The 24,276-nt window shown below is 44.5% G+C and overlaps 1 protein-coding gene across 3 annotated transcripts in view; it reads right to left on the bottom strand.

Moving 5' to 3' along the window:
• The window catches only part of Atp8a2 (ATPase phospholipid transporting 8A2), a 537,082-nt gene that overhangs the window by 387,067 nt on the left and 125,739 nt on the right, over positions 1-24,276 (bottom strand). For all 3 annotated transcript variants that reach the window (XM_041633810.1, XM_041633811.1, XM_041633812.1), the window contains exons 3-13: positions 24,018-24,117; positions 23,317-23,415; positions 22,454-22,499; positions 21,837-21,877; positions 16,549-16,622; positions 15,009-15,078; positions 13,234-13,361; positions 11,726-11,837; positions 6,574-6,739; positions 3,411-3,538; positions 2,588-2,665 (exon numbers count right to left, since the gene is read on the bottom strand). In XM_041633810.1, coding sequence (XP_041489744.1) covers positions 2,588-2,665; positions 3,411-3,538; positions 6,574-6,739; positions 11,726-11,837; positions 13,234-13,361; positions 15,009-15,078; positions 16,549-16,622; positions 21,837-21,877; positions 22,454-22,499; positions 23,317-23,415; positions 24,018-24,117 — 1,042 coding nt within the window. The remainder of the gene's footprint in view (positions 1-2,587; positions 2,666-3,410; positions 3,539-6,573; positions 6,740-11,725; positions 11,838-13,233; positions 13,362-15,008; positions 15,079-16,548; positions 16,623-21,836; positions 21,878-22,453; positions 22,500-23,316; positions 23,416-24,017; positions 24,118-24,276) is intronic.

Genomic DNA, 24,276 nt, shown 5'->3' with positions numbered 1-24,276 from the left:
CTTTCTTAAACATCTTCAGTCCATCTTGCTGGGTCAGTTCAATGGCATATTGTGGGAGCCCACAGAAGCGGATCCATTCCACTTTGACCAAAGATCAGAGAGTTCAGACCTATTCCTGCTCCTTCAAGGATAAGACAGGAGGTTTGACCTAGGGAATGGCTGCCTACAGCAAGCTTGGCCTAAGGTGTGACTGCTGAATATTCCGCCTAAAAAACAGAATTCTTAACTCAGGGTATAGGTGCATGGTGCTTCAGGTATTGGAGAGGCAATTGTTCTGTTTGCTTTCTGTGTCATGTAAAAGCAGTCTTGTCTTCTCCCCTTCCCCCACGCTTTTTTGGATTGTGGTATATAATCATATGGAAAATAAACACAGGTGAATTCAGTATTCACTGGACTGACCTCCCAGTTCTGTTCTGTGTCTCTGTCTAATTTTTTTTGTATCTCTGTTCTGTGTGCCTGGCATTTCTAATCCACATGCCCTCCCCTGGAATGTGCAAATTCCATCGAGGCTGGACCACAGCACACGAGAACAACCATATACTTAGCCCTGGGAACTGACAAAGCTCACTGAAGGCTACAAATGTAGTTGTCCCTAAATATCCCCAGGGGCAGTTCTAAGAACCCCAATGGGTACCAAAATTATCATATGCTCTAGTCCAGTATATAAAATGGTGTAGTGTTTGTATAAAACTTACATACAACCTCTGGTGTGTTTCGCATAATCTTAGATGGCGTATGACAAGACATTAGAAGTGTCATACTGTAGTAGCTGGGGAACAGTGACAAGAAACTTCTGTGTATATTTGGTACAGGCGTAACCATCATAGGCACCATCACACTTTTGACCTGCAGTTGGCTGACTACACAGGGCTCACACCTGCTCCAGATGGACTCAGATACCATTTAACTAATCACATTGTCATTTCTTTAACTAATCACATTGTCATTTCACTGTGTGTGTGTGTGTGTGTGTGTGTGTGTGTGTGTGTGTTTGGAAAGAATGCTTAAGAGAAAAGAGCAGACAGACACTAATGTTGCCTGGAAATACTGGGAAGGATTCAAAAGCGGCAACTCGTGGATTGTTATAGGAGTAGAATTTTACCAATGACAATGTCATTGAAGGAAGAAACAATTCAGGTAGATGATAGATAGACAGACAGACAGACAGACAAATGATAACACATGATACAGAGATAGATAGATAGATAGATAGATAGATAGATAGATAGATAGATAGATAGATAGATAGATGATAGAGATGGATGGATGGATAGATAGATAATAGATAGATAGATAGATAGATAGATAGATAGATAGATAGATAGATAGATAGATGGATGGATAGATGGATGGTATGGGTGGATAGGTAGATATTTAGACAGAAATACAGATGAAAGATGATAGACAGGTAGCCCTGGATTCTGCTTCTCATCATGTATACCTGAAGTACTGGTGCTCGGGTGAAAACAGGGATGCGGCCTCACTGAGGAAGCTTTCTGCTTTATGACAGTATTCTCTCTAAATGACAATCTCTTTCCTCCACCAAATAAACAAGTAATGCCTTTAATCCCAGCACTCGGGAGGCAGAGGCAGCAGATCTCTCTGAGTTAGAGGCCAGCCTGGTCTACAAGAGCTAGTTCCAGGACAGGCTCCAAAGCTACAGAGAAACTCTGTCTCGAAAAAAACCAGAAGACAGGAAGGAAGGAAGGAAGGAAGGAAGGAAGGAAGGAAGGAAGGAAGGAAGGGAAAATGTGACTGCAGAATTACGTTTTGTTGCAAAACCAGAATGACAGATTTGAGCTTCAGCTTTCTAGCAATGAACTCAAAAACGCTCCAGCACAAATCCAGAACTGACTTTGTCCTTAATCAGGGAGAAGAGGAAGAGGGCACCTGGCCCAACTCTGGCCCAGAAAATGACAAGTCAGGTTTACATCTTCCCAGAGGGCCATGAGGCGGGTGTCCTGGGAACCAGCTTTCCTGAGGTAAGTTAATTATTTTCTTATCTAGAAAATGAAGATGCAGCATGCTACCCTCCCATAGGATTGTTGGGAAGCTTAAGGTGCATAAAATAAAAAAAATCATAGTTTTTAATTACTTTAGGTCAAGAGTAAGTATTATGTATTCAAAAAGGCTATAGGCTGCAGTGATCCAATGGAAGAGGCAGACATAATGCAACATGAAAGGAGAGACAAGCAGAAATCAAGACAAAGATACAAAAGTCGCTGACTCTCTGAACTATGTCAGGATCCCTGTCCTTCTAATGGCCCCATATGCATTGTGGAGCGGTCTAGCAGCCATTGCCCTCCCCGTTTCCCTTGTCATCTGTTCTAAGAAACACATTTAAAAGGGTCCAACCTAACATTATATTGCTGTACAACGTTCTGTACTTTTTCCCCAGATATGTTCTTGGCAAAACGATCTACATGTGCCTCCAAAACCAAGTGACAGCTGCATTCACCGCCACCTGCAGACCAGATGTCACAAACACAGTCATGCAGGATATCTCCCCAGGGCTCCTCCGCAAACACTGGCTTCCTGCTCATAGCACTGTCCCCAAAGTCCCCAAAGTCCCCAAAGAGGCTCTCACCTGCCCAAGCTCTTCATTAAGGTTCGATGTCCTGGCCATAGCAGGAGTGTCGTTTTCAATATAATACATATCTGTGTCCTGAAAGAGAACATGGGGGAAGGAAGGAAGGAGGTAGGAAGCCTTCAGAAAACATGTAATTCTAATATTTCATTAAGATTACCACAGACCCTGGCAACTTCAAATCTTTTCATTTTTCATTCAAATGCTAACTTGTAACTCGGGTTGAAAAATGAAGTTGCAATTAGGCTAGCAAGCCCCGTGACACAACATGACCACGGTATTTAGGTTTGGGTTCAAGACGATCGGCTTGTGCTCTAGCTGTGCGTTTGGTCAATGCTCACTCAGAGGCTTGGGAAAATCAAAGCAATACACACATGAAAGTGCCTGGTTTGGAAAGAAAAAACGTTGAAAAGACCCAGTGCTTAATGGCCATGGCCATGGCAGTCCCTTAAGAACCCCACCTTAACCCCTAAAATCCATCCAGGATGACTGTCATACTGAAATCCATGCAGGATGGACACTCTGGTGAGCACACTTGAGAGGCCTTTTCATGCATAAAGGAGACTTGGGAAGCACAGCCATGGTGCCCAGATGACAAGCACGCACTGAGCATCCTCCCCCATTCTCCCCACCCCTGGGGTTATGGCATGGCTTGCCAGTCATCAGTTTGGCTGGCTTAATCCATGACCTAATAATAAAGAGCCCCTGTTACTTCTTTTCTGGGATGCAATGAAATGACAAAGGCTGCTCAGGGAGTACACTAGAAAGCGGAGGCTGGCAGGCGCCCAGTAGCTCATGTTCCATGCACCGCTTTGAAACTCACCCAGTTTATGAAGAGAGCTTGCGTGTACTTCACAACCTCCAGCGTCACCAGCAGGCTGATGGGAATCAGATTGTTGTACAGGATGATAAATGTCAGCAAGTTGTATCCAAAATTATCTGAGCTCGTGTCTATGGATAAAAGCCAAGACATCCACACAGCTTTAGTAGAAGTCTACATCTCGTTTCTTTCCATTTTATTTTAGACTTCCCCCAACTCTAAAAAATGCTCACATCAAAAAAAAAAAAAACCTGTGTACCCATCTTGAAACTGAGGGGTTACTGTGCCAGTTCAAACTCCTAAGACTATTTGAATTCAGTCCCTGTAGGCAGTGCTAGCTTCTCTTTAGAGGTTGGGGAAGGAGGCAGAGGAGGAAGCAGAGGGGAATGCACTTCTTTGGCCTCAAAGGAGGATGTGGCTATTACAAAGGGGGTTAGTCAATAGGGCAGGAACAACAGGATGCTCCAGAGGAGACAAGCTGAAGACTGAAGCTGGGAATCAGGAATTTGTGAGGGCTCCAAGCCACAGATGAGTATCTCAGCAGGAGGGCTTGACACAGGGTAGCAGATGATGAGCCCTGGAATTCCGGAGGGTGATGGGAAGGGAAGCAAGCCCTGGCTGGCCAGTTGACCTCCCCAACCTTTCATTTCTGTCCACTCTGGCCTTCCACTCTCCAGCTGGTAGCCCTCTTGGCTGGCATACTGCTTTACTACCTGCTTCTCTCAGGCAGTCAAGGAGCCGGTGAACAGGACTCCTAAGTGCCAGTGACTCAAGTGGCCCCAGAGTACAGCATTTGTGTAGGGATAAGATTTGTCTGCCAATAAAATTTATTAATGAATTAAAACTTGATGGCTTAATACTAGTCAAAAATGCTTTATAACGCTACGTATGACCACATATGATGTCAAAGAGCCGTGACTATGCAGAGGAACCTCCTACACGGAAAGCCTCAGAACCCAAGAGTATTCAATCAAAAACCAAAGATGTCCATAAAAGGAGAATATCTACCCTTATGTAAAATGTTCAGCCAAACAAGAACAATGAAAAGGAAGTTAAGACGGGACCAGATTTGGTAGGAAGTAAAATCCAAGCACCAACAGAGGCAGCAGAACGTGAAACTGACTTCTCTGAGTAGGTGCATGTATGGACCATGTCTCCCTGAACACCACCACACTCTTGACACTGGAGCCTGGAGTGATCAGAACAATTCAAGCGCCTGTTTCCCCAAAGCTGTGTTCATACCACATGTTTACTTAGACAACTACATTAATATGAACCAGTCTTGTGTCTGAAACAAGCCACATAACAAAAACCAACACCAAGTGATCTGATCAACTATGACTCAAACCTTAGTCACGTGCCCATGTTCGTAAAGGAGCAACAGGCACGGGGGCTCCAGTCTGTAATCCCAGCATTTGCAAAGTGGAGGCAGGAAGACTAGGAATCAAAGGCTAACCTCAGCTACAGACTGAGTCCGAGGCCAGCCTATACCACATGAGATGCTGTTTAAAAACAAACAAGCAACATAAGATTTTCTGCCTTTCAAAACCTGAGAGTCTTATGCTTAAAGAAACTGGAGAAGTAAAAAATCATGTCTAAATCTATTTAAAAATAATCGAGAAATCAATCACAATAATGCCAAGGCGATACCTTAAAGTTTTAAGATTTATCATAAAATCTTTTATCCCTAAATTATATTATTTTTCTTGATTTGCTGAGATCACAGAATGGCAGATCTTCCTTCTATTTCCTAGCCAAGCAGCAAAATGAGACAGAATCATCAAAATCAAGTTAAGTCTCAAAAAAAAATGGATCAAGTGCACATATTAAGAAAATCTGCCAACTCTTGTAAGAACAGTTGTGCCTTGGGCTATTATGTCACTCACGGGCCTTTGTGCTGGTTCTGCTCTAGGGGGTGGCAGTGGCTACTGGTTTGACTACCATCACCTATGTGCCCTTACCCCAGCTGCAGACATTCTACCCTAGCGTAGGACAGGAACACCTTGGGAACTCACATCATAGGAATGGAGTTTGGAAAACACTATATGCAATGCCCACTAAAAAACAATAGATATCAGTGGCTAGTGGTCAAGGAAGGCAGGTGTTCCTATATAATAGCAGGGAGAAAAACAGAAAACTGGGGGTAGCCAGGGAAGAACGCTACTAAGTTCACCCTGGTCAGCACAGAAGACCGTGACTATGGACAATCTAGATGCCGGCACAGAAAGCAAGGAGACAGGGAGATGGACGAAGCAAGGAGGTGATACTAGCTAGTAACTCATCCACAGGAAGACATGGGGACTACCAGGAATGGTAAACAAGTAGGTTGAAAGAAACAATTTCATAAGCATGTATTTTTTTTTTAGCTCTTTAAGATATCCAAGATTATACAAAGCACTGGTGATAATGCTCTGTTGTTAGGTTGATAATACATACACACAGCATATATATGGAAATAATAGGACGAGCAGGGGAGAGCTGGTCTGGTGTTGGTGAATTAAGCTAGTAGTAATGCAAAGGATGCTCATGTTGTCATCCCTAGAGCAACCATGAGAGAGTGTCTTTAAAAGTAGCTGAGAAGTCGGGCGGTGGTTGGTGGCACTTGCCTCTAATCCCAGCACTCAGGGAGGCAAAGGGAGGCGAATCTTTGTGAGTTTGAGGCCAGCCTGGGCTACAGAGTGAGTTTCATGACAGCCAGAGATACACAGAGAAATCCTGTCTCAAAATCATGTTGTCATCCCTAGAGCAACCATGAGAGAGTGTCTTTAAAAGTAGCTGAGAAGTCGGGTGGTGGTTGGTGGCACTTGCCTCTAATCCCAGCACTCAGGGAGGCAAAGGGAGGCGAATCTCTGTGAGTTTGAGGCCAGCCTGGCCTACAGAGTAAGTTTCACGACAGCCAGAAATACACAGAGAAATCCTGTCTCAAAAAAAAAAAAAAAAAAAAAAGCTGAGAAACTATTATTAGAGCCTAAGCAGTCCCCAGATACACCCATATTCATTTCTGTTCCTTGTGATTCCTAATCTGTTCTCTCTTCAAGAAGATCTGGCATAGGCAGGGTAGCCATGGGAACAGAGAGGGCATGGCTATCACCCACAGACCCTACGTGGGAGGACCTTCCCAGAGGCTTGTCCCACAGAAGGCAGCAGCAGCCACCCCAGCACTCACCCATCTTCTTGATGTACCAGCTCTTTCCACCATGGGACCCATTCCAGAACAGGGCCCCCACCGAGCTCACCAGGGCCATGACCAGGAGGATGCCAAACAGCACCAAGATCTGCACGTTGGTTACCTTCTCGACGTTCGACCTCTTGAGAGGAGCTTTTGTTGAATTCTGTAAACCGGTATTGAAAATCAGTAACCATCACAGAACAGGCTTGGGTAAAGGTAAGGAGACACTGAATAAGACAACCACATACAAGGATGGAAATGAAAAATACTATTTCTCTTCCAAATTAAGGATGGAATTAAAAGATGCATCATACTCTTGAGTAAGCATCCCAGAGTTTAAAGAACTCACCTGTGGCACTTTGAATAAGAATTACTCATATATTTGAATGCTTAGTCATCAAAAGTGACAATATTTGCAAGAATTAGAAGGATTAAGAGGGGTGGCCTTGTTGGAGGAAGTGTGTCACCAGGGATGGATTTTGAGATTTCAAAAGCCCACGCCAAGACCAGAGTCTCTCTCTGTACTTACTGATCAGGATGTAGTTTTCAGCTACTGCTCCAGCATCAGACTGTATGCCACCATGCTGATAATAAACTAAGCCTCAGAAACTGTAAGTAAGCATCCAATTAAATGCTGTCACTTACAATAGTTGCCTTGGTCAAGCACCACAGGCAGGCTCCTGGGACAGCACACCCAACTCTGACCTCATGCTGAGAGCCAGGAGCTCTTCTGTTACAAGACTGATTATTCAAAGTTTTTAAAGATTGTGTTTAACTGAGTCATTAAATTTTCAGGAAGGAAAAAGAAAATGACAAAATCTGTCACTTCCGTGAGCCTGTCAGTTAGCTGAAGTCACTGAAAATCAGCCTGTCACCAGAGTTAGGAAAACCGACTTTTCCTTCAACATAAGGAAACAACCTAACACTCCGGGCTTTGACACGCACCCAGCATGGAAAGCCAAGTCTGGCACACTCACCCCCTTTTCCAAATATGTCTGCTTGCAACCACGAGTTTTTAATGCCCAATTCCTATTAGAATAATAAGTTCCTTTACAAAACTCTTAGAGGACACTATCACTTTGATGTCTGGTACCACAATAAAAAATGGGTCAAACTCGAAGATTTTGCACAACACTGGAACCTGACGTGAATTGTATACCTCTTATCCCTCCTGAGAAAGAGAACATCAGAATGTTTGTCGGAATAAGCCTGGAGTGTGTCAACCTGGATTTCAGTCTGGTTTTTGCTCCTTCTAGATTTGTAAGCTAAGCTGGGGTTAGTTCAACACTGTGCTTTAGTTGCTCTGTCTTTAAAATAACAGGGCTGGGTCAGCGGTTAAGAGCGCTGGCTATTCCTGCAGAAGACCTGAGTTTAAGTCCCAGTACCCACAGAGTGGCCCACAACCACCTCTAATTCCAGTTCCAGGGGATCTGACACCCTCTTCTCTCTTCTGGCCTCTGCAAACACTGGCCACACATGGCACACAGAAATTTATGCAAGCAAAATGCCTATACAAATTAAATAAAAATAAATATTTTAATAATGGATGTACCTTCCTCACACCAAAGAATACATAAACTCATTTATATGTGAGTCGCAAAACAATGTATGCTTTGTTATAATCAGTGTTTCCTGTAATTATTGATTACCTCTTTCCCCGTAAGCCGACCAACAGAAAAGATCTGAGTGTTCGCCGTGTATAACCACACTAAGCATGAACTGAGGGAGCTCTGGAAGGTGAGGGAGACACAGTGGAAACTCAAGAACCCTAGGGGCACCCAGCTTCCCCACCGCCGTCCAAAACTCAAATGTAGAACAGTGTTATTTCATGAACAGAACGGCTTTCAGCTGTGTGTGTTATTTTATATTCCTTTCAAAATTTCATTGTTCCTGCTGTTTCAGCCCTAAAGGGACAGCAAGCCTAGCACAGATGTTTCTGGGGTCTTCTATCGCTCTCCGTATGTCAACAACAGTAAGTCTTGCCAAGCTTTGTAACACAGAGGGCAGGGAAGTGCCCTGTGACGGTCACGGGATGTGAACGGCATAGACTCATCTCGTCCCCTGAAGACATAATGGTGATGTTCTGATATAAATTATAGTCAGCCTGATCTCCAAAGCTGTAATATTAATATGTGATCTAGAAGAATAACATTATATCCTGAAAAATCATCCAGGGTACAAGGGAACTTGGAGAAAGCTTGGACTTTTAATAATCCTGATCTAAACCCTAGCCTTGGGACTCTACCCAAATCTGAGCTACTCTCCCATGGTCTCCTCACCACTTCATTACAAAAAGACAGAAGCTGGGGTGAGCGCAGCTGCAAGGGTTGGCTGTGCCTACCAGTAAATGGGCTGCGGATGTTCACAGCTGCTTCAGAGGTGGTAGAGTGTGAAAATACCTGTCAGGATGGTCTTTGTGTGCAGACTGCTCAGAGACAATGAACTTGAAGTGTTTCAGTCCTGAGTGAATGAGGGCTGAGGAGGAGAGTAGACCAGACGCATCTCGGGCATACCGAACAATTTCCAGTCACTCAAGGGCTGCGTGGTGGCCACCAACCAGCTGTTTTTCTACTTGTTATGAGTGCCCCTCCAACACACACTTTCTATGAGTACTCTTCTGAGCCTGGAGGCCTCCCTGGTACGCCCTAAATGCTGTGTGTCTTCCCCATGCTTCTGGATCTCTCCTTCTGTCCCGTCCCTTCTCTTACCCAGCTAAGGACATGTGATATCCCAAATCAGACACCTCTCCCAAAAGGTGATGTTTCTGTAAGACTCACATCCATTGCTCCTGGAGGTAGTGCTCCTGGATTGTAGTATTTCTTGAACCACTGTTCCTCTAAGTCCCTGCCAACTGGACATATACCTCATTCCCTTCCCCCAGCGGGTAACCTTCCCCAGCCTCGCCAGTACTGCAAACTCGAGAAGCTGGCTCGCAGAACTCTTCTCTGCTCCAGCCCCCATTTTCAGCCTACATCACAATCCCAGCCCATCGTCTCCCTTAAGCTCTGAGTCCCTTTCTACTCAGTATCGGGGACCTGACCCAGATGGACCATGAGCTCCCACTGCTGTGGACCAGCCATACATCTCCCAATCTACGACTCCTCAACTTGAGAAACTCACAGGTGAGTACTGCACCCTCACATCCACCTGTCCCTCAACTCCAAGGGTCAGCTTCAGCTTCAGGAACTCTCGGAGCCCTGGAATCCAAATTCTGTCCATGCCTTCACTGCATTCACCAGCACTCTAGGCCTGGAATTGGTGACTCTCTTGCATATACATCCACAGAACTATATACAATGGCACAGTTTACAATAAGTGCATCCCTACTTTCTACATTGTCCATGTTACTCCTTTACTACTCAGCCCCCAGGGGTGAAGACTTAGCCTTTATGCTAATGTGCCCAGATTTCTTAGCACAAGACTCAGAGGGGAGTGACTGTAAACATTTTTCAGCCAAGACACAAACCAAATATGACTCTGGAAGTTACACAAAACAGCAAATGACCTGAATATCTTTAATAGTCATAATTAAGGAAATACAATGCTGGTATGCGGTAATTTCCTCTATGTAAAACCTTTCATCTAGAAGGAAAGTTTGTTCATTAAGATGCAGGATTTTCTAAGGGGAAGTGATACATTCCATGCTTCAGGGAAGCAAGCTTCGGAGGTAAACAACCCAAAGGCTTCAGGAAGTCCCTGAAGCTGATCAGATTCACTAGGCTCTTCCCTTCCCAAGAATCTACAAATAATAAGGACTGTGCTGAAAGATATTTTGAGCCCACTGAGCTGCTCAGAAGAGGCTCAGACCAGCTGAGCTGCCTGGAAGAAACAGACAAGGCACAGGCCAACTAAGGGGCCTGGAAAGGACTCCTTGGTCCACTAAACTGACTACAGACTGTGCGGTGTGCTCCAGATTCTGTGAACCATCACCAGTGCTGGGTGGGTGTTGTACGGAGAGGGCCTGCTTGTCTTTCACAGCCACCCGGCTAGCTTACACCGGAAATAACCACACAGAAACTGTATTAATTAAATTACTGCTTGGCCCATTAGCTCTAGCCTCTTATTGGCTAACTCTCACATCTTGACTTAACCCGTTTCTATTATTAATCTGTATGTCACCACGAGGTGGTGGCTTACAGGGAAAGATTCAGCATGTCTGACCTGGTGGCTCCATGGTGGCTCTCTGACTCTGCCTTTCTCTCTCCCAGCATTCAGTTCTGTCTTCCCCACCTACCTAAGTTCTGTCCTATCAACTAAGCCAAAGCAGTTTCTTTATTCATTAACCAATGAAAGCAACACACAAACAGAAGGAACTCCTACACCAGGTGGACTCTGGTGGATGTAGCTATCTTTGAGTCAGTTCTGCTCCTCTAAGTAACCCTTCCTCCATATTCCTATGGGTGACCCCAATAAATGCACTGATTCGCCAAGTTGGACTTTGGTGGTAGCTGTACTTAGGTTTGTCATAGTTCCCCGTCAGAGGTGAGCAGAGGTTTGTCCACATCTGTCCAGGAATAGTGGCACACAACAAAAGCCAGCATATATCAGAGGAATGTAAGAGATGATCCAGAGACTTATGTAGAAGTTATGTAGTTATGTATTATATAGAAGATATTTGTCCAAATATGTCAAGTATAAATATGGGCTGTGAATCTATAAATGAAAATTTAAGAAAAAGCATTAACAGTGAGAAAGAAAAATTCTTTTAAATTAATACTGCTTCTTTGGTATACTAAGAATAAGCATTAGTTCAAAGTCTTTTTCTTTGAAATGATCTAGAATTCATATAGTAAGAGTTTACTATAACATCCTAATTAGTGGGAGTCAGAGGACAAATGGAGCAGTTCTCGAAGGGTTACTAAGCCTCCTTACACCCAGAAGGCAGAGTTAGAGTCAGCTGTCCCACTTGAACCTAGACAACAAAGACCACTTCTTTCCAGAGAGACTGTGGCCAAGAATGCGATGAACAAGGGTCAGAAGGAATCGCATAAGGAGATGAAACTGTCATTTTCCCCAGAGTTTACGTTCTTGGGTAAATTCCAGCCTCATACTTGCCTTTATTCTCCACCCTCAAAGAGAGCGGAGAATAAGGGTGAACCAAACAATAAGGCAAGCAAAGATGGCAGAGATTTCCACAGAAACATTTTACCTGCATGAGCTTGCTATCATGGCCGGTATATACCACAACACCAAAGACCCACTGAGTGTTCCTGAGCTGGGTGCCTCTTAGTAAGATCTGATCTGGCCCGAGGGCAACAGAGCTGAAAAAAAATAAGAAAAACATTTGTACTTTTTGATAATCTGTCCAATAATTATGTATTTTCCTTTACATAAGCCTACAATAAACCAAAGTCAAATCTGTGAATTTATTCTTTGTTTAATCTACTTATTCCACCCCAAATGCCTGCTTCATTCATTCTTTGCTGTAGAATAGAATTGAACTTTTTTCCTATAAAATATCAGAGAAGATTATGTCTCATAATCCTGTTATGAATACTGAAAAAGGGAATGCTAAAAGCCATGAGTTTACTCATTTCTGAAATTCAATTTACTTTATAGATTATGAAAGAAAAAAAACAGCAGTAAATGTTGTAGTGAGCAGACGAGCATCTGAGGGATGCTCTACAGAAGGGAAGATGCTGGATGGCTGGACGGGAAATGTCAACCGAGAAGCAGCCTTACCCTTGCTTATCGCTTTGAGCCCCTGTAGATTCCTGTCCACCCCCAATCCTCCACAGCTAAGAATCTATTCAAAGTATGGGGAAGAGCTCAGACAGTGGACTATGGAGTATCAGCAAGCAGACTACATGTCAACATCACAATGAAACATAACTTCAAACAGTAAATCATTCAACTTGTGTGTGTGTGTGTGTGTGTGTGTGTGTGTGTGTGTGTATGATGTCTACATTCATGTGCGTACGCCAGAGGTCAACATCATTCATCTTTCCACCTTGATTTCAAGACAGAGCCTCTCACTCTCACTGATCCAGCTGGCTAACCAATGGGCTTCAGGCAACAGGCAATCTGCACGTCCCCAGCACTGGGGTCGCTTGGATGTAGTCTGGGAGTCAAACTAAGGTCCTCATCATGCAGAACAGGCATCTCACTGCCTGTGCCTGTGCCGTACTCACAGCCCCGTTTCACTCAGCTTTCTAAAGCCAAGCAGAGCTGCAGTGAGGCTCGCTGGTGAAGTGTTGCTCTAGCATGTGCCAGGCCCAGCTGCAATGCACAGCACCACACAATAAATTAATAACTATAGAAACAACGCTTTTAGAGGAAAGCTAACAAGAAACTGCATCTGCCTCTATGCATCTGTCATAAGCTGAGTACACATCCACAGTATCATTTAAGGCAACTTGAACTGCTTGGCCTCAGCAGTCACAAGCAAGAAAGAATGAGCCCCTGTCTATGAACCCCGTGTGAGGTCTTTGGTTTGCTTCCTTTTAAAAATCTCTTCTGTCCTTCAATGCACGGGAAGTTTTAAATGGATCTAAACAGTGTGTCAGTCTCTCAGAAATGAGCTAAGCATGAAGAAATCTCACTATTTTCAAATACTATGAAACTAGGATTCTTCAAAGCTCCAGGAATTCTTGACCACATTAAAAAGGAGGAGGGAGAGAGGAGAGAGAAAAATCATTAAGAGAAGGCGATTCGGACCTCTTCCCATCCAAGTGCAAGTTGCCAGTGAAGTCGTAGAGGTGGCGATTGGGCCCTTCACATTCTATCCTTCCCGTCAGCTTCATCAGCACCTCCCTGGTCTGCATGTCGGCCGTGTGGCTCAGGCCCTGAAACGGAGCGACAAGCCCACAGAGAAGATCAAACAGTGCCATCCGTGTTTAAGAGACAGCACGATGGTCTGCCAGTCACAGGGACATAATAAGCCATCGCCCCCACCCCAAAGCTGCAAACAGTTGGACACAAAATGCCACGATTTCAACGGTGCAGAAGAGGAAGCCCCGACCCTTGCTAGAAACCTCCATATTTAAATAATAGTCTAGGTACTGAAACATAGGACAGGGAGCAGTGATACCAATGCCCTGCACTGCTGCTCAGACAGTCAGAAGGTCCTTTAATATTCTATAATATATAATATTCTATAGTATATACCACTGCTGCTCAGATCCTCAGAGGGTCCTTTAATATTCTATAATATATAATATTCTATAGTATATACCACTGCTGCTCAGATACTCAGAGGGTCCTTTAATATTCTATGATATATAATATTCTATAGCATACACTGCTTGCTACACTTAAAACTTTCAGCACTTTAGTCTGAAATTTCCTATCAAAATAGTTTGACAAACTTCATCAATGCTTCTTCAAGCAGAATAAAATTTATACCATAGAAAAAAGAAAGATACAAGGACAGAATTATTAAATTCAGTTTTAGGAAGCAGGAAAAAAAAACATAAAAAGAAAAATCCCTCAAGGGTCTTAAGTACCTAGTACTTTTTATTCACAAAATTCATTTAAATGCTTAATATTCTTATTCACAAAAGACTTTTTTAAAATATTTCAATACAACATGTGCTAAGAATGTTTTTTTAATTTATATCTATTTTGTGCTGAATTTACTTCTGTGACATAAGGTCCTTTATTTTCCTGAAAAACAAAATTTCATTTGGTATATTTGACCTGTTTTTCTCCTCCCCCAATTCCTCCCTGTACCATAAGGCTTGGTTCTATCAGTTTCTCCTAGGATGTCTTTTCCTTCCAAGCAACTTCCTCTTCTGGCTTTGGAACAATGGTTTCGCAGCCCAAGCAGGGCTAACTTGACCAAGGGCACTGTACAGGTGGTGGCCCATCCAGAGATCTTCACGACTAGAGAATCTATAGCTAAACTTCCCTCGCGTGTTACTCTGTATTTTTCAGCCCCCTTTTCAGTCAGAGAGCCCAGGTCTGGCCTGGACACCCCTACTAGCCTCCCAACTGTGGCATCGAAATGTTTTTAAACATCTTTCAGATACGTTCTAGCTTTTCAGATATGCAGATCCCTGGGAGCCTGGCCAGTATCCTGAGTGTCCTTAAAATGAACACAAAGACTTGAACCCTTTGTTTTACATGGTTTATAGGGTTTGCGGGGGAGGGATGGTCAAGATGTTAGTGAAACATTTTCACAGGTGAACCCCAGCAGCTTACAGGAAGAGTAGTAGGAATAGTTCAGGGTTCAGAAACTCCTGAAAGGAGTGGGCAGAGCTTAGGAAGATTTAAATGAGTCGTGACCCACTGAGCTGAAGAATCTCACTTTTCTGAGTTTCCTTCCCTCCTAACCTGAGGCACAGACTTCTTGAGCTTCCAGGAGGGTTTACCATGTAAGGTTCACAGCCGAACAACGTTTTCTCCACAAAGTGCGTGGGGGATATTTGTATCATATATATATATTTACAGCCTGACCTCCTGTAACAACGTGAGTCACGAAGTAACTTTACCTGTCGTATTTTAAGGTTCGTCTCTCCATCCAGGTTAGCAGTTTCAACATAGCACATCCCCTGAGGCTCACTATGAGGAAGGGGAAAAGCCAAGGTTAGTACAATCTTCTCCACAAAGCCTCAGCTCACGAAACCTCTGATGTGGAATCCGGGGGCTGAGTTTAAGCCTCCTGATGCTACTTTTAGGGGCCATATGACTTTGGAATGGTATTTAAGCTCTCTGTGCCTGGGTTTTCCACATACTAATATGAAAGGTGTCAGAGGTTAAAGGCTACTCACAGAGAACACCCACGCAGAAACAAGGAGCACCCAAAGCTATTGTTGGTGCGATAAACCATCTATGGTGAGCCAGCTTACCTGAGGTCACAGACAAGTTTCCTGGCCAAACTGCCAACTGACTTATATTCTAATAGTTTTCTCGTCACTATTGAATAGGGCCAATGAGTCGCACCTCTTGCTTATGGCTCTTTCCCCCTCCATTGGTTTGGGTCCTATCTTTAAACCTTTTATCCCTTGGTTTCCAATGCAAGACAAATCCTACACAAGAAACGTGGCTGAATTCCAAGAAAATGCAAACTGCTTAAACACCTGCACTTCCCAGTGGCGTATAAATAGCAGGGTTAGAGTCTTAACAATGCATCCTATAACCTTGAACTCAAGAACAGAAGTTCTTGGTTACCCTGGATTTGGCTTTCTTTCTTTGCTGTGTGTGTTCCACATATAGAGCCAAGAAGGCCAAGGGTGGCAAGACCCAGCTCCACACATCCCTGTGTGGTTATAACTGTTTGAAAGCCAAGGGTAATAATACCCAGCTCCGCCCATCCCTGTGTGGTGATGACTGTTTCTAGGACAACACTACCCAGAGATCAGCAACTGTTTGGGGCAAGAGTGAAGAGCAGGGCCTCCTCTGGGTTGTGTCTACGCTGAGAAAACGCCTCAGGTTCTAGAACAGTTGTTCCCAGGCAACGCTAAGAGCTAGAAGACAGACAGCTGGCTGGACTGACCAAGAAAGGGCTGAGGTCTCAGCCATGCTGCCTCCCGGGGTCACTGAACACTCAGTCCCTTTAATCCGTGTCTTGACCAGTGAGGTACCCTAGAGCTAAAGCCATGAATACCAGCAAAGGGGTTCTAAAAACCTAATGAGATGAAGAGGGGACAAAACTAAGCGAAACCAAAAAGCACCAGCCAAGGCTCACAACAGGGAAGGCAGTTGACAAAGCTCCAGGCTGAGGATCCCTAACTTAGCCAAACGCTTGAGGCTAGATATACTCCCGACTTCCACTGCTTCCGGTTTGCAAATGTTTGCATACACTTGCGTAACAACTGAACATCTCAGATCTCAACATCTGAAATCCAAAATGCTCCCCAAATCCAAAACTATAGTTCATTAGGGATGCTCAGCTCATAAATGAGGTCAGGCTTGTGGGAGGAAAACTCAGGGGCTAGAAGAGAACAGATGAATCAAGATTTCTGCAGTTCATTTAGTACTTTATTGTCCTTAACGTTCGTTTCGAAACCTGTGCCCACTGGCACACCTGACCTGGAGGAGAACAGGACCATGTCTGCTGGAAGATATTGCCCATTGAGGACCTTCACGATGTCTCCCACTGCCACCTAGAGACCAGGGCCGAAGACAAGGAAGCAAAGAAAGCACACATGTAATAAGGGCGGTTAAATACGTGAAGAAGAAAAGTTAGTCTCTAACTAAGCCACACCCGACAAGAACACAGGACAGATGCTTTTACTGCACCACAGCTGGCCTCCTACCCACAAGCTCCACATCTGTGAGTTTAGCCAGCTATAAATGCAAAATATTTGCCAAGCCAAGTGCATCTGCCCTGGAGTGGTGGTGCACACCCAGGATCCCAGCACATCTGCCCTGGAGTGGTGGTGCACGCCCAGGATCCCAGCACATCTGCCCTGGAGTGGTGGTGCACACCCAGGGTCCCAGCGCATCTGCCCTGGAGTGGTGGTGTACACCCAGGATCCCAGCGCATCTGCCCTGGAGTGGTGGTGTACACCCAGGGTCACAGCGCATCTGCCCTGGAGTGGTGGTGCACACCCAGTGTCCCAGCGCACCTGCCCTGGAGTGGTGGTGCACACCCAGGGTCCCAGAGTTTGTAGATTTAAGGCCAGCCTGAGTTGCACAGCAAAACCTTGCCTCAAAAAAACAAAACCAAACAAAGGAATAAAATATAAGCATCGACATTAGCAAATGAAAGCAGAAGCTGCCTGTGTGCTGACTATTTCCCTGGCATTGTCCCCTAAGCTGTGCACCACAGAAATGTTCCCATGGTGTTTCCATTGCATTGGGTTTCCTGTAATCTAGAGGTTTTATATTTGTGGGAGGACATCATATGAACGTTCTGTGCACTGTTTCTCTACCATACACACACACACACACACACACACACACACACACACACACTCTTTGACATTGTCCCTACAGACACTGAGAAATGACCATACTGCATTTTTTTTAGTTTTAATAATAGCTTCTGTGTGTCTGTCTGTCTGTCTCGGTGTCTATGTGCACATATATATGTACCAAAATGTAGGTGCCTGTGGAGAAAAGGGTGTCAGAGTCCCTGGGGCTGAAGTTACAGGTAGATGTATGTTGTTCTCACTCAATCACTGAGCCAACCCTCCAGGCCCAGCCGTTTCCTGAAAAGGATGGAATAAAGAGAAAGGAAGGAAGGAAGGAAGGAAGGAAGGAAGGAAGAAAGGGAAAGAAGGAAAAAAGGGAGGGAAGGAAGGAGGGAGGAAGGAAGAGATAGACAAGTATGAAGAACACGTTTTCTTCCAATTATCCACTGTCTCATATACTCAAACGTTTCAACAGTTGCTCGTGGTAGAGGGGTTATAGATGTGGCACTGAAGCTGGCCTGTGCAGCTGGATTGAGTCCCTCTCTAGGTCCCCTCAGCAGCACACATCTCACGGGACTGCTGATGGGATCAACTAAGTCAGGGAACTAAGTTCTCCTGCACCGCAAAGGGAGAAACTGAGCCCAAAGGCAAAATAACTGACAAAGGTCACATAACTGGAGTGTTACAGACATTAGTTATTTTGTAAATATGTATTATTGGCTTGTGTGCATTCCATGGTCTCTGCAAGAAGGTCAAAGGACAACCTCAGGCTCCAGTCCTCACCTTCCATCTTGTTTTTGAGACAGGACATTCCTTACTGTTTGCCACTCACTACGCTGCACAGTCCAAGCCAGGGAGCCCACAGCTTCTGACAGATTCTTCTGTTTCTGCGGCCCATCTCCTTATGGGAGCTCTGGGATCTCAGACGCACGCTGCCATGTCTGCTCTGATTGGGATCTCAGACACACGCTGCTACATCTGGCTTTGACATGGGTTTTTGGGGTCTAAACTCAGGCTGTCAATATTCCATGGCAAGTACAGAAATAGCGTACTGGGCTATTTCTCCATACAGCCACGGTTTAGAACTGAGGGGACACTAGCGCAGTGCACCCGTTAGAGGGTAACCAACTGCATCCTCCACGGGAAGTGCATTCTAACAGGCTCCGGGACCCTCACTTTGAAATTGAGCAACACCTTCGGATGGGTAGCACACGATACTTAGTTTTTTAAAAGCCAGCATGTATGTGTGTGTGTGTGTGTGTGTGTGTGTATATACATTAATGTTGTGGCATGTGCAGAATGGTAGCTGTGTGCACAATAAGTTCACTAAAACTTCAGGTCCTCATCTTTCACTTTGGATTTTTGGCTGCTGTTTTCTATTTTACTTATTCATGTGTTTTCCTGTGAGACAGACGACAGGCAGGCAGGCAGAGACAGAGAGACCTGAGTGAGCATGAGCATATATGCCACCACACACATGTGGAGGTCAGAGGACAATCAATCCCCAGGGGTTATCTCCTTGCACCGTGAGGGTCCTAGGCATGGAACACGGGCTGGCAGTAAGCACCTGTCCCTACTGAGCCACCTCCACTCATTGAGGTTAAGAAGTGAACACAGCTCCATGGCTTTAGGCACGGTACAGGTACAGGATAAGCAGAGACTCCCTAAGGGGGTTGGGTATAGCTTAACGGACTGTGTCGGCGTGGAGGTCAAAGCCAGCAGAATTCACTGATGACATGGGAAATAATTCCTAGTGCACTAATAGGTGAGAGGAGAGAAGAAGCACGGAGGCTTCTGCTCCTAGTCTACTCATAATGAATCTCAAAAGCCACCCTTGTGGAACCAACTGGATCATATAGACCAGCAGGTGCCATGGAACTTTCTTTTGGGCGATGGAGGTGAGTCAGTGGTAAGAGCAATTACCCAGAATGCACAAGGCCCAGTTCCATCTCTAATACCACCACCACTACTAAACCCACTGATTTTCTGTCAGGAAATGGGAGGTGTTTAAACAACTATCCTACAGGTACAGAAGAATGCTTATCAAAGGCCAGAACAGCAAACATTAAAACCCAAACCCCGGGTCACTTGAAATTAGCATCAGATCACAAGTCAGTATGCATTCTGAAGGCAGAAGAAAGCACAAACCAAAGCTGATTCCTAATAACATAGAGCAAACACGGGATCGCTCATGCACACTGAAGATGTTTTTAAGTAAAAATATATTGCATAAACAGTTTAGAAAAAGGAGCAATTGATTAAAAAAAAACTAGAAAGAAAAATTAGTCTTTTTAAAAGAATTAGTTCGAGACCAGCCTGGTCTACAAGTGCTAGTTCCAGGACAGTCTCCAAAACCACAGAGAAACCCTGTCTCAAAAAAACAACAACAACAACAAAAAAAAAAACAAAAAAAAAAAACAAAAAAACAAAAACAAAAACAAAAAAAAAGAATTGGATTCTCTTTCCCTGATTCAAAACATGAGGACAAGCAAGATAGTGTTCACTCTTCTCCAAAGGACACTCACGTCCCAGGAACTGGGTGCTAAGAGGTTCCAACTACAATAAGAAGCTGCCAACTCCTAACCTGGAGATGGTCTTCTCTGTGGATGTCCTAACACATGACCAACTATTCCAGGTGTGTGTGGTATTCGCTGAAAGAATTAGCATAGTGAGCAAGCTGTTCTGGGCCCTTGGATTCACTGCAACCTCAGAAGGCTCCTCCTGTCTCTCAACTAGACACAGCTAAAGCACCCTTCTGAGTTGATCCCACTAATGAGATCTTCCTCTCTGAGATTCCCAGAGTCGGGCAAAACCCAGGGGCTGCTGTTAGAAATGGAACACATTCAGGGGAGCACAGCTCTGTGTGGCTCTCCAGGACACCTGGGCGTTTCCTACCCTCTGCCTTGAACATCTTTTCATGACCCCTGCCAAGTTAGCCAGGGGCACTGCGCTACAGTGAGCTGCCCACGTAGACAGCAGTAGCCTCACTGTGAACTTAAAACAGCAGCTCCAGGGCCCCTATATTCTGGGCATAGGGTGCATGTGTGCTTGACCAGTGCTGAGTACCTGCTGGTTGAGGGCAACTCCACAAGAACACTCCAGTATGATCTCCATGCCTGACAGTCTCGGGCCTCTGCTAACAGACCCACTTAAGACGGCTCACCATAATGCACTGAAAATTGAAATCACAGTCTATCCTGCCAGGCCTATAACAAGGGGTGACATTCCAAGCATCATGTGGGAGGAGGAAGGAACTTCAGGTGTCCATGAGGCCACCAGCTCTTGGATTCAGAAATCAATGACCACCCCTCAGGTCCCGCTACTACTTCAAGTGGTGTCAAGACACTTGGACGCAAGTCATTTTTTATCTGGCCACTGTTTGTGCCTTTCTGAGGCTGGAGCAACCAGAAGATTCCTGGGGAAAGGAGGAGCTATGTATGAGTATTCTCCACTTCCCACTGGCAGGTACCAGATCTCCCCCGGAAATTCTGCCTTTTGACCAAGAACCATCACACTGGACTACCAAAGTTCAGGAACCCCAGGAGACCACAAGGATTACAGTGTTCCACAACACTACAAAGGGGAGCTTTCTGGAAAGGGTAGATGGTTCTCATAAACTGGTAAAATCAAATGAATACCACAGGGGGTGCTGTGGGCAAACTGGCAACATTGTTTCCCACACAAGGGTTACAGGAGGCACTTGCTGGAACTTAGATCTATTTAAGCAAGAAACAATACTTGAAGTTGCCTTTCTAAAACATTGTTTTCTCTTAAAAAACAAACAAAGCCATCAGTTTTGAACGTCAGAATGATGAACAGCATCTCCAAACTCAATACTGTGTGTCCACCAACAGAACCCAGCTAAGATAGACGAATAGCTGGCTTTTCAGGTACAAAACACCAAGACAGCACAGTTGATTTCAGCTGACAACTAACAACGTCTTTCCTCCCTGAATGGAACCCTCCCACTGCCATCAGCATGAAGGAAAACCACCCTTGCTACCACTGTAAGGATAAAAGCAGCAACTGGCTCCACACCCTGCCTGGAAAACCTGCTGGCGCTCAGATATCTTTCCACCAAACACATCTGAAGTGAGACTCTCGGAAGTTAAAAGACAACAGCTCTAAACATTTGAATTTAGCTGAAGAGGAGACAGGAGGCAGGGTGGGGGGTGTTTCTCACATGGGATTTTCAAACTAGAAGAGCTATGAAGTTCTGAAACTCTCCTCGGGGAATAACAATGGTCACAGCTTGAACATTATTACGTCCTTATAGAAGAGGCCAGAAAGAAGGAAGCGCATGTCGGTTCTCACAGGAAAGCAGACTACACGAGAAAACTCTTACAAAGTGGTCATGACCTGGGCCTTAGAGCAAATTTTATATTGCACATCAACGTCGGCAATTTGCGACAAGTCTCCAAATCAATACTTTCTGGCATTATCTTTAAAATTGGTTCTTACCTCTTTCCACACAATGGTATGCCACATACCATTTCTTAACACTGTAAGAGAAGAAACAAGGCACTGGTTAACACTGTCAAGACTCAAAATAAAATGCCAGCTTTCTACAAACCCAAAAGGCTTCTGGGAAGCTTGCACTTATTAATTCTATCAAATCACATCCTTGGTAGAATGGTAGATGACCAACCATGCCAACATGGGCCTCCATATGTGTCCCGCTACAAGATAAGAGCTTCTGTGTGCACGTAAGCAAACCAAATTTATGCTTAGCTAGGAAAAGAAAGGCCTGGTGTTACATAATTCCAATAGGAGCAACAATAGCAACAAAATACTGAAGTGATACAAAAAGCAAAATAATGAGGAAAGCAAGTAACAAACCATGGTGGGGAACCTGTGAAACTTGTAGGGACAGAAACAGAAATCCTGTCTTCCAGAGTATACAAATCCCATTGATATAAAGACGAACATCTTATTTTAGCACGCTCCCATTTCTTTAAAGATTTTATAGATAATGTTTCTGACTTAATCTCAACGTCCATAGCCACGATCAAGCATTACTTCAGCCTGGGACTGATCGTTCAATCAACACTGAGAAGAGCAATGAGCTGGCAGCTTACCTATTGTTTTCTTCTTGTTAACTGCACTGTCTGCCTTATGTCGTTTCTGTCACAGGAAAAAAAGTAAAGGTTCTTACATCCAAATGTTCCAAATGAATAATTGAAATAGAAAGCAGTAATATCGGGGGGTGGGGAGGTGATAGGGGCCAAGAACCCTACAAAGCCAATGCTGTAGATTTAAGCTGGGTGGTTCGCCATCTGTCGGCGCTGACTAGATCTAGATATGGCGATTTGGAGCTTAAGTGACTTTTGGTTCTAATCATTTACAAGCCTTTCAAAGTTTCAAATTCCTCACAGTTATTTGTGGACAGCCTGAAACAATGACTCGCTATTATAAACCTGACAACAAAGAGCAGGTTTCACTCTCAAGTTAATTTACTATGTATTCCATGAAATATGTATGTGGGGGCGGGGGGAGTCAAGTGTGTGTATGGGTGTGTGTATGCAAAACAGAGACAGAAAGAGATAATGGCAACATGGTAGTAGCCAAAGAGGTGTGAGGGAGGTATTAGGAGGAAGAGTCTTGGGGAATTACTTCAGGCCCAACAAACACAATGCTGCCTGCAGAGAGAGTGCTAACTAAAGGTTTCATCTGATACCTGAATACAGGACTCTAAAGTAGGATCCAAGAACTAACAGCGATAGACACCAGCAAGGTTCTAACCAAATGACCCAGGACACAGAAGCGCCTCAGAGCCGCTGCACAGGCATTTGGGGCTCTTGGAGTATACCTTCCTCCCCAGCAAACACTACCGCTCCACTAGCAGCTGCTTAAGCCGTGGCCGTTTCCTGTAATGTCACCCAGTCACATACACCACAAATGTCGTAACACCATGTTTTAGTATGCAGAGTTGAAAACTTACAAAGTCTTCTACAATCTCTTTGATGCCTGCAATTGTTAAAATGATGATCAGTGGCACCAGGGTGGTGTATCGTCCGGTCGGCGATACGTCTGGAATTTGCTGGAAGAGAACACAATAGAGAATGTGGCACACGGGCGTCTCCACAAAGACAGAAAATGTTGTCTGAGGTTTCTTTCCTGCCCGGTTCCCTCAGTCGTTAGGTCCCCAGAATTCCCCTGTTCTCACTGACCCGCCTCTACTTCCCGTCTGGTTGTCCTGCCTATACTTCCTGCCTGGCTACTGGCCAGTCAGCATTTATTTAAAACATAATTGACAGAATATAGACAATTGTCCCGGACCAGGAAAGCATGGAGCTCAACCCTTGCTCTCACTGGTCTAGTCCATTTCTGTTATACAACAAAAGGCCTGCTAATTCAAAACTAATTATGTAGTTTACGTGTTTGGAAAATGGGTTAAAATATGACCGTGGTGGTCAAAATACATGTATGGTACATATGTTTACAATATCACAATGGGATATAGTATCTAATATAATAAATGGGTATTAATAAAAAAGAGATAAAGCAAACATAAAAAGCATGACCCATGAGAACGGGTTCCCCCTCCTCTTGTAGTAACGACTCTTCTCAAGGCATTCTCTCCTGCGAAATCTCACTTTACATGTAATTGAATTTGCAAATTTTAAGCACTTAAAAAATTACCTGTAATAAGGCAATGAAGAGGAAGAAGGCATTAGCAGCTCTCCTAATCTGCTCATACAAGAATCGAGGTAGAAACGTCAACACGCTGTACTTGGCCGTACTGAAAGAACAAAGCAAGGACCACTAAACAAAGCGACCCCTAACAGCATGTCCTGTGTAGGAGGGCACAGCTGATAAGAGAAGCTTCCCAGATGACTTCAGTTCAAACTCTGATACGCACATTCAACCTTCCCATGTGGTGATCAGGCCATTTACCCCC

Source organism: Microtus oregoni, unplaced genomic scaffold (genome assembly GCF_018167655.1).
Source record: "Microtus oregoni isolate MIOR12 unplaced genomic scaffold, Mior012 000045F_ref0000178, whole genome shotgun sequence".
In the NCBI taxonomy this organism is placed as follows: domain Eukaryota; kingdom Metazoa; phylum Chordata; class Mammalia; order Rodentia; family Cricetidae; genus Microtus; species Microtus oregoni.
The sequence above is the reverse complement of the archived record's forward strand: the minus strand, read 5'-3'. Positions and strand labels throughout refer to the sequence as shown.